This window comes from Manis javanica, chromosome 14 (assembly GCF_040802235.1).
Source record: "Manis javanica isolate MJ-LG chromosome 14, MJ_LKY, whole genome shotgun sequence".
In the NCBI taxonomy this organism is placed as follows: domain Eukaryota; kingdom Metazoa; phylum Chordata; class Mammalia; order Pholidota; family Manidae; genus Manis; species Manis javanica.
Window position 1 is genome coordinate 45,919,527 of NC_133169.1, and position 11,019 is coordinate 45,930,545.

Genomic DNA, 11,019 nt, shown 5'->3' on the forward strand with positions numbered 1-11,019 from the left:
TTCCTCATGTAATTGTAGATTAATGATACAAAAAAATAATAAAATGATGGGCAGTGGACCTGCCACTTCTATGAAGAGCCCTGGAATGCTGCAGATGATGTATTTCAGTGCAATGCAGGGCTTTGGAAAATGAAATTGTTTCCAAAGTATGGCAGGAGATGTGCACACAGCCTAGCTGATGTGGTACAAGTATGTATGATGAGGCATTCATTTCATAAATATTTGAAAATGACTTGGAAAATTAATTACATCCAGAGAAGGAGTTAACAGGATGTCTTTGAATAATGTAAGAACAATTCAGTAGTGATAAAAGAAGGACAGGATGCAGAAAAGAGGAAGAGAGAAGACAGTGAATGCCAAGGAGTGCAAGGGGATCAGAAATGCAGAGAGAAACCATCTGACTGGGGACGAAAACTGGAAGGTAATTGGGATCCCCAGGTTGGGGGAAACTATGAAGAAAATGATCCATGATTGTAGATAAAGCTAAGAATCACGTAAGTATTAGTGAACAGAGAAAATAATCCTATTTCTAGATGTGATAGGAAAAGTAAACAACATAAAATGGAGTGTTCAAGATGCACCATCCCCTCAGAACCAACAGCTGTCTGATCACACTTAGTCTGTGTGGTTGGGGAAAATTGACACCAAAAATTCATGGCAGCTGATAAGAATATGTGCATGTGTTAAAATATGGTGCTTTTAGTTTTGAAAATGATAAGTTAAAAAGGCAATAATATAGTGAACTGAATTAGATTACTAAATCACAGATTGAGAAAGTAAGTCCTCTTTTTGGAGACATAGATAGATCTGAGAATGGACAGGGTTACCAAAAATGAAGAAAAGCAGAGAAATATACAGTAAGTGGAAGCAAAAACTGACAGACAGGTTGAGTGAAATGATGTTATAAAAGATTTATTGGTATAGGCAGTCAATCGCAAAAGGCTATTGCCATTTTCAAAAAAATGAAATAAAACAAGTATCAATGGAAATAGATTTAGATAGAGATTTAAAGTGTAGATAAAAGTAAAGATGATACAGGTATACCTACAGATATGGATATCTATGAATGTGAACAAAAGCCAAAGTTGACTTACATGATGGGCTCGCGTTATACCTCCTAATAGTGTGATTAATGTTCTCTGCTGCTTATGGAAATGTCTATTTGGGGACAATACATTTTAAATTCCCCTTTGAAAGAGATAGACATATAACCATACAGATAGGCATGGTTACACTTACCTGTATGTTCACATGTTTATAAATTACAATGTATATGTAAGTATATATTCTGTGTCGGTTAAAAATTATTTTATATAAATTCTTCTCATCAATGTGTTCTAAAATGAATACAGACTTTTTCTGTTTTACTCTTACACTCAGTGTAAACATGCTCAGTGACATAAGACCCTGCCGAGTGCCCCTTTCACCTCTGTGTTCCTCAAGCTGTAGATCATCGGGTTTAGTATTGGGGTGATAACCCCATAGAGCATGGCGATGAGTCTGTCCCTGTCTGGGGAGTGGTGACTTGAAGAGGGATGAATGTAGGTGAAGATGGCTGTGCCATAGAACAAACAGACCACCAGGAGGCGGGAGGCACATGTGGAGAAGGCTTTTTGCTTCCCTTCCAGTGACTGGATCTTTAGGATGGTGGATATGATGTAAATGTAAGAGATGAAGGTGGTTAGGAAGGCACCAATTCCCGAGACACCTCCTACCACTAAAACAAGCATTTCTGCCATGTAGGTGGATGAGCAGGAGAGGGCCACCACTGGGGGGATGTCACAGTAGAACTGGTTAACCTGATTGGATTTGCAGGAAGACAGGCGGAAGGTGGATAACGTATGGAGGAGGGAATGGAGAAACCCTGCTGCCCAGGTCCCAGCTGCCAGCTGGGCACAGCGAGCCTTGGTCATGATGAGGGTGTAATGGAGCGGGAAGCAGATGGCCACGTACTGGTCATAAGCCATGACAGTGAGAAGGAAGACCTCAGTCACCACCAGGGCCACCAGAAAATAAAGCTGCAAAGCACAGCCCAGGAAGGAAATGCTGTGATTCCCAGTCAAGAGGTTGTCCAGCATCCTGGGGATAGTAGCTGATGGGCAGAATATGTCTAAGAGGGACAGATTGGCCAGGAAGTAATACATGGGTGTGTGCAGCCTCTTCTCCATTCCGATGGCCAAGAGAATGGCCCCGTTTCCCACCAAGGTGACCTGGTGGGTGACGGCAAAGACCACAGAGAGAGGACAGCGCACCTCGGGGAGGTCAGAGAGCCCCGTGAGGATAAAGTGAGTCACGGGGATGAGATTGTAGCCGTCTATCCCCTCTCTCCACAGGGGTCTTTCTGGAGGGGAGGAAGTCAACAAGCACAGGTTAGAGAAAAAACAAGGGAACTATTTATTAGAAATTTGAAAAATATTGTGTGTGGTTGGTGATGAATATGTTATCCATATATTAATTAAAAATTCCGATTATTAGAACTGTTGTTAAAACATCTTCTGATTTCATGTTGTTGCTTGTAATACTCATTCTCACATCCTTACACTAAGGAAGCCCTCTGCATCCCGAAGGAGATGTTAAAAATGCACCTTCTTCATAAAATTATTGTGTATTCACCAGTGTTTGGGATTCCACAATTCAGTGAGAGCTACCTTTGTGTTCTCCACACTTAGTTGGTCATTTACCTTATTTTGCTTTGTAGTATCTCACTGTGTAGAATTTTATGCACTATCTCCAGTTTAACCACATCAATGGCAGAAGCTATGTATTTTTAAGGTATATAATTTCACGGTAAAAAAATTTTGCAGTATACTTCTTATACAATATTATATTGTTTTTAGCTGCATAACAGAATGACTCAATAATTACATTAATTGTTGCTCACCATAGTAAATGTACCCATTACTGCAATTATGACATATTATTGGTCATATTCTCTACGTTGTACTTCCACTCTTACAGCTAATGCATTTTGTCATTTGTAGTTTGTACCTTTTTATCCTCTTCACCTTTTTTCACCCATCCTCCTCCCCCATGATTTCACTTTCATGTACAACAACAAAAACCCACAAACGATAATAAATAAATACGTGATATATATTTTAATAACTGATAGCAATGAGCAGACATAAAAAGAATAATTATCAAGAGTTTGTACATTGAAAAGAATGAATGGTGTGTCTCCTGTTTATACAAATGTGTTGGTGAGAATAAATATAGAAATGGTTTTATAACTTAGAATCATTATCATTGCAGTATGAATTTTAGCAGGTGTTTTCCAGAATTAGTATATTTTTAAAAAATATTTTACCCTAAAAGACATAAGCAAACAAATATAACAGAAATAGACTCATAAACAAAGAACAGATACTGGTTACCATTGGTGATCCAGATGCAAAGATGTCTTGAATAAGAGGTATAAACTTGTCATATTAAAATAATTTAATCAGAAAGATGGAGGTACAGCATAGGCAAGAGAACTAACAACATTGTAGTATAATTTCGTGGTGACACAGTCACTACCCTTACCGTGTTGAATATTTGGTCATGGCTACAATTTTTGGGTCACTTGGGTGTGAAACCAACATAGTATTGTATCTCATCAATATTTCATTAAAAAACTAAAATAAGAAAGGAAAATAAAACCAGTTCAATAGTGTCTAAATGTGAGTGAAACTGGAAAGTAATACATTGGCATGATATTCAAATCCCATTACCCTTAAAACAAACATGTCGTCATATGTGTAATTATTCAAGGAAGTGTGAGGGTACAAAATTATGTATGGCTTAAGCTTTTGACCATAGTAACACATTTAATTATTGAATTGCATTTGTATTTACAATAACTTTAACTGAATATCTAAATATCATTTCTATAGTCTTTTGGTCACTATGAAAACTATGTTTTTAAATATCACATGTGTATGGTAGAAAAAGAGAAAGATGATTAGAAACTATAAATATTTTAAATGGTTCAACCTCAATACGTATTTCATCTACTGGAAATTATTAATGATATATCTGATGGGATTAAATGCATAGTATAAATAATACAAACTACCTGTAATGATTTATTTATACAAATGAAATGAAATTATTATCTATCATATTTTTTAATGTAGTGTTTCATTATATTCTTCCTTCTTTTCTTGGTCTTTTTCTTTTCTTTCCTATTCTTTCTCTCTTTCCTTCTCACTTCCATTCTTTCTGCCAGCCTATCTGTCTGTTTTTTGAAAACTGAAGGAATCATTATGGATGTCAATCTTTAATTTTACTATTTCATACATATTCCATAAAATGAATAAACTCTTTGATAGTTACCTGTGGGCAACTACTCCTTAACTTTATTTAGTTGAAATATAATTAATGTACACTTTATATTGTTTTCAGTGTACAACTTAGTGATTTGACAATGATATCCATTGCTAAAGGCTCACCATGACAAATGAAGATACTATCTGCAGATAATATACAATTATTCCACAATATTATTTATTATACTCCATATACTGTACTTTCATCTCCATGGCTAATTTATTTCATAATGGGAAGCCTGCACCTCTTTATCCCCTTCACCCATTCTGAGCACCCTCCCATCCCTCTTCCCCATGTAATACTTAAATAGGAATCTCTGATGTCATTGTGGGATGATTTTATTCTTTCCACACATAGCCACAGATCTGTACTGTACTTCAGAGAAAAATAGAAGTATTTTCATGATATTAAAGTCATGAATTTTAGGGAAGAAAATGATTGCATAACAACAATGTGCTTGGATATCATTATTCAATCAGTGGGTGTTTAGTGAGTGAATTAAAATATGTGAAACAAAAACCATCTACCCTGTCAGTTCACAAAATCAGAAAGATCAAGGCTCTACAGAAGCACAATTTCAGTTTTCTACATCTTTATATATTCAGTTTAAGAAAATGTTGTAGTAAATTTATAAAATTTGAAAACGTACTATTACAGGAAAATTAATGTCTTGAGGCATTAAATATTAAATTGGCCAAGATTAGCTCTCTCATGGATACTATCCAGAAAACAGCTTTCTTAATTATATACCTTACCCCTTTGCCTGCATTTAAAAAGAAATGAACCTCATCTGAAGCTCTGTTCTTTATCAAATGTTTACTTCTTGGATTCACTATATGGAGAAAAAGTAAATTAGTTAATCAAGCAAAAATAATCTCTGATAAATCTTGAATTTTTTAAGATACTTAAAATATTATCATTTCTTTAGTATAGTAATATCAAATAAAATTACATTAAAAATTATGAACAGGAAGATGCTTCTTATTAAGGCTGTATTGATAAAGAAGAAATGCATATCCTTCCTCTTTAACCCAGTGGATTGATAAGTAATCATTTAAAGCAGTCGAAAATGTCCTGAATTTCATCGGTCTTCCTGCTTGTTGAATCCTTACTGCCTGTTAGGTCTCATGGACCGATATTTTAGGGGACACACATTCAGGTCGTTGGGTCAGAGAAATCCGTTTGATGCAGCAGAACTTCACAGTCAGAGGATCTGGATACACACTTGCGTGTGGATACACAATTTCTAGGGTTGAAAATAATTATAAGCATTTGTTTAAACACATACTCTGTGATAGTAGAAATTGCACACCCTTCATCTTACCATTTTAGTATTCAACTTAACTGATTTATCCAAGGTATACATGTTCATACCATACTAACATCTTGACCAATATCAAGTTATTGATTTTGTCTTAAAAAGTGCAGAATTTACTTCACACTTTCATTGTCTTTTCAGAGAGTTCATTCCCAGTAAAAACATTCAACAGAGAGAAAATAAAATAATCTTCCCAAAGAAAAATAAGAACGAAAATTAAAATAAACCTCACATATACAGTGTGAATATTGCAACTTATTTTAGAGTTTATTATACCCAATTTTCTCTTAGGAAAAAAATACTTCCCTAGAGAGAATATTATCGACTTCTTCAAAAGTACAAATTCCTACTAACCTAATAATTGGCACTTATAATAATAATAGGCACATACTTATTTTATACTTATTCAACTTAATGTAAGTGAAAGAAATCTACACTATAGAAGAGTAAAACTTTTGTTTAGTATAACTTTCTTGATGTAACTCTGGGGGAGGGGGAATGTTTTTCCAGCCTGGGACAAAATACCTTTGAAACCAAAATAAATCAAAAGAAGAAATAAAGTAGGAAAAACCTGTTTATTACTTCCAAGTAGTCGTCCACTTCTACTTGCCAGAGTCTCTCCTGACCAGCCTGCAAAGAGGGGCCCTGCCCATCTGCTTGGGTCCAGATATTCCCTCACTCCCCATTGTCATTACCTATTGATATGGAGACGGTCTACTTCTCTCCACCCCTTGGAAACACCTATTTATTTGGAGATGCACTGCAACCAGGCAAGAGATTCTGGAAATACTGCAATTTTACCCAAAATGGGCATCTATGTTAACTATTTCTCCATTTTTTAATTTCTTTACTCATACATTAGAAGATTTGTAATCTTTCTTTTAGGTCTTTACCTGGTTTCCATTGTACTTTATGAAACAGATTTTAACTTCAATTGCTTTACCTGTTACCTTCACCTTTTACAACTTCAGATAATAGAAATGGATACCCTATTATAATCAGGAACTGCCTAAACATTTCCCCCACCATCAATCCTCATTTCTTCTCCTCTGTTGGAAGTTGCTTGACTAATGTATTCATTGGAAACCATAATTTTGAATCAAAACACACCCATAAAAAAAGTGACTTAAGCAAAATTAGAGATTTTCTTTCACAGTAAAGAAATAGGTGAGATTCCACCATCAAACATGACCGGGCACCTGAGTTCCCATAGGTTTCTCCTCAGCATTCTAAGCACGTGACTCTAATTTTCAGAAGTCAAAGCAAGCCTGGCAGCTGCATCCATCCCTGCACCCATCCACTGTACCTCCAAACATTTGCAATCAGTGGACGGCAGCCCCAGTCATCGCATCCAGGTCCTGGCACCTGCAAGGAGGGAAGGGCATGTGAGCTGCACTGAGACCCTTGGATGAATGGTTTGTGGAAGCAGATCTAAAAGTTTCTACTTAATCTATATTTGAAAGTGTTTTGTTATCTGGACATATGCAGATGTCAAAGAGTCCTGGACATATGGTTTTCATTTGAGTCAAATCTTTGTAAAGCGACCAGTAGTGTCAAGACCAGCATATATTCTAAGTTCTTATTCATATGTTTGTATGAAAAATGTAGCTTGATATGCATATATATATGTGTATATATATATATACATGTATATATAAACATAATTTTTTGTGTATACTCTCTTTTTCCTTGATATGTCTGGCTGGGGGTGTAATAAGTCTCACCAAGATGTGTAATAATTAAAATGGCAAGATCAAGGACAAGGCTCAATTATTGAAAGCAGTCAGAGAGAGAAAAAAGATCACCTACAAAGGAAAAAACATCAGGCTATCATCGGACTTCTCAATAGAAACCTTACAGGCCAGAGGGGATTGGCATGATATATTTAAGGCAATGAAGTATAAGGGCCTCAAACAAAGAATACACTACCTGGCAAGATTATCATGTAAAGTTGAAGCAGGGATTAAACATTTTTCAAATAAGCAAAAGTTGAGTGAATTTACCTTCCACAACCAATCTCTACAGTGTATTTTAAAGGGAATGCTCTAGATGAGAGTGCTCCTAAGGCTAAATAGCTGTTCTCAGAGAAAATAAAACCACAGTGAGGGAAGTAGACCAATGAATTACTAACCAAATAAAAAATTAAATCAGCTATCCCAAAAGTCAATCAAGGGATACACAAAGAGAACAGAATATGACACCTAACATATGAAGTGTGGACAGTGAAGAAAAAAGAAGGGAGAATAAAGTATCTTTAGATTGTTGTTGTAACAATTTAAGAAGCAAGTTAAGTTAGACTGTTAGAGAATAAAGAAGCTGCCATTGAACCTTTGGTAATCACAAATCTAAGCGTGCAATGGCAATAAGTACCAATCTGTCGATAATCACCTTAAATGTAAATGGACTGAATGCACCAATCAAAAGACATAGAGTTACAAAATGAATAAAATTCAAGACCCATCTATATGCTGCCTACAAGAGAGTCACACCAAACCCAAAGACATACATAGACTAAGAGTGAAGGGATAGAAAAAGATATTTTAGAAAACAATGGAGAGAATAAAGCAGTATTTGCAATACTTGTACCAGATAAAATAGAATTCAAAACAAAGAAATTAACAAGAGCCAATGAAGGACATTACATAATGATAAAAGGGTCAGAACAACAACAGTATATAACCACTATAAATATCTATGCACCCAACATAGGAGCACCTACATATGTGAAAGAAATACAAACAGAACTAAATGGGGAAATAGAATTCAGTGCATTTATTTTAGGAGACTTCAACACACCACTTACTCCAAAGGACAGAGCAACCAGACAGAAATAGGCAAGGAGACAGAGGCACTGAACAACACATTAGCACAGATGGACCAAACAGACATCTACAGAACACTCTACCCAAAAGCAGCAGGATATACATTCTTCTCAAGTGAACATGAAGCATTTTCTAGAATAGATCACATACTGGGACACTAAAGAGCCTTAGTAAATTCAAAAAGATTGAAATTCTACCAACCAACTTCTCAGACCACAAATGTATGCAACTAGCAATAACTTGTGCAAAGAAAACAAAAAATCCCACAAACACATGGAAGCTTAACAACATGCTCCTTAATAATTAACGGATCAATGACCAAATAAAAGCAGAGATCAACCATATATGGAGACAAATGACAAAAACAGCTAAACACTCCAAATTCTGTGGGATGCAGTGAATGCAGTTCTAAGAAAAAAGCATATAGAAATACAGGCCTATCTCAAGAAAGAAGAACAATCCCAAATGAACAGTTTAAACTCACAACTAATGAAACTAGAAAGAGAAGAAGAAATGAGGCCCAAAGTCAGTAGAAGGAGGAACATAATAAAGATCAGATCAGAAATAAATAAAATTGAGTAGAATAAAACAATAGAAAGAATTAATGAAACCAACAGCTAGTTCTTTGAGAAAAATAAAAAAATAAATAAACACCTAGAGAGATTTATCAAGAAAAAAGAGAGACTATACACATAAACAGAATCAGAAATGAGGAAGGAAAAATCACTATGGACACCACAGAAATACAAAAAATTATTAGAGAATACTATGAAAAATCACATACTAACAAATTGGAGAATCTAGAAGAAATGACAACTTTCTAGAAAAATACAACCTTCCAAGACTGACCCAGGAAGAAACAGAAAATCTGAACAGACCAATTATCAACAATGAAATTTCATTGGTAATCAAAATACTTCTCAAAACCCCTGGACCAGATGGTTTCACCACTGAATTTTATCAAACATTTAGAGATGACCTAATACCCATTCTCCTTAAAGTTTTACATAAAGTAGAAGAGGAGGGAATACTTCCAAACTCATTCTATGAGGCCAGCATCACTGTAATACCAAACCAGGCAAAGACACCACAAAAAAAGAAAATTCCAGACCAATATCCCTGATGAACATAGATGATAAAATATTCAACAAAATATTAGTAAACTGGATTCAAAAATACATAAAGAGTGGACATACAATGGAGATATGATAGCCTCTTCAACAGTTGGTGTTGGCACAACTGGATAGCTACATGTAAGAGAATGAAACTGGGTCATTGTCTAACCCCATACCCAAAAGTAAATTCGAAATGGATCAAGGACCTGAATGTAAGTCATGAAACCATAAGAGTCTTAGAAAAAAACATAGGCTAAAATCTCTTGGACATTAACATGAGCAACTTCTTCATGAACATATCTCCGCAGGCAAGGGAAACAAAAGCAAAATTGAACGAGTGAGACTATATCAAGCTGAAAAGCTTCTGTACATCAATGGACACTATCAATAGAACAAAAATGCATCCTACAGTATGGGAGAATATATTCATAAATGACAGACCCTATAAAGGATCAACATCCAAAATATATAAAGAGCTCATGCACCTCAACAAACAAAAAGCAAATAATCCAATAAAAAATGGGCTGAGGATCTGAACAGACAGTTCTGCAAAGAAGAAATTCAGATGGCCAACAGACATATGAAAAGATGCTCCACATCATTAGTCATCAGAGAAATGCAAATTAAAACCACAATGAGATATCACCTTACACTGGTAAGGATCACCACCATCCAAAAGACAAACAACAACAAATGTTGGTGAGGTTGTGGAGAAAGGGGAACCCTCCTACACTGCTGGTGGGAATGTAAATTAGTTTAACCATTGTGGAAAGCAGTATGGAGTTTCTTCAAAAAGCTCAAAGTAGAAATACCATTTGACCCAGGAATTCCATTTCTAGGAATTTACCCTAGGAATACAGCAGCCCAGTTTGAAAAAGACAGATGCACCCCTATGTTTATTGCAGCATTATTTACAATAGCCAAGAAATGGAAGCAACCTAAATGTCCATCAGTAGATGAATGGATAAAGAAGATATGGTACATGTACACTATGGAATATTATTCAGCCACAAGAAGAAAATGAATCTTACCATTTGCAACAATATGGATGGAGCTAGAGGGTATTATGCTCAGTGAAATAAGCCAGGTGGAGAAAGACAAGTACCAAATGATTTCACTCATATGTGGAGTATAAGGACAAAGAAAAAACTGAAGGAACAAAACAGCAGCAGACTCACAGAACCCACGAATGGACTAACAGTTATCAAAGGGAAAAGGACTGGGGAGGATGGGTGCGAAGGGAAGGATAAGGGAGGGGAAAAGAAAGGGGGCACTACCATTAGCATGTATAATGTTGGGGGACTCACACGGAGGGCTGTACAACACAGAGCAAACAAGTAGTGATTCTACAGCATCTTACAACACTGATTGACAGTGACTGTAATGGAGATTGTGGGGCGGGTGGGACTTGGTGAAGGGGAGAGCCTAGTAAACATAATATTCCTCATGTAAT

At 35.8% G+C, this 11,019-nt stretch overlaps 1 protein-coding gene across 1 annotated transcript; it reads right to left on the bottom strand.

The window, feature by feature from the left end:
• Positions 1-1,391: 1,391 nt before the first annotated feature.
• Positions 1,392-2,899, bottom strand: LOC140846012 (olfactory receptor 5B12-like). Its single transcript, XM_073221443.1, has 2 exons — positions 2,896-2,899; positions 1,392-2,341 (listed from the first exon to the last, which is right to left on the bottom strand). Exons 1-2 carry the CDS (start codon positions 2,897-2,899, stop codon positions 1,392-1,394), a joined length of 954 nt encoding a protein of 317 aa, XP_073077544.1.
• Between the last annotated feature and the right edge of the window lie 8,120 nt (positions 2,900-11,019).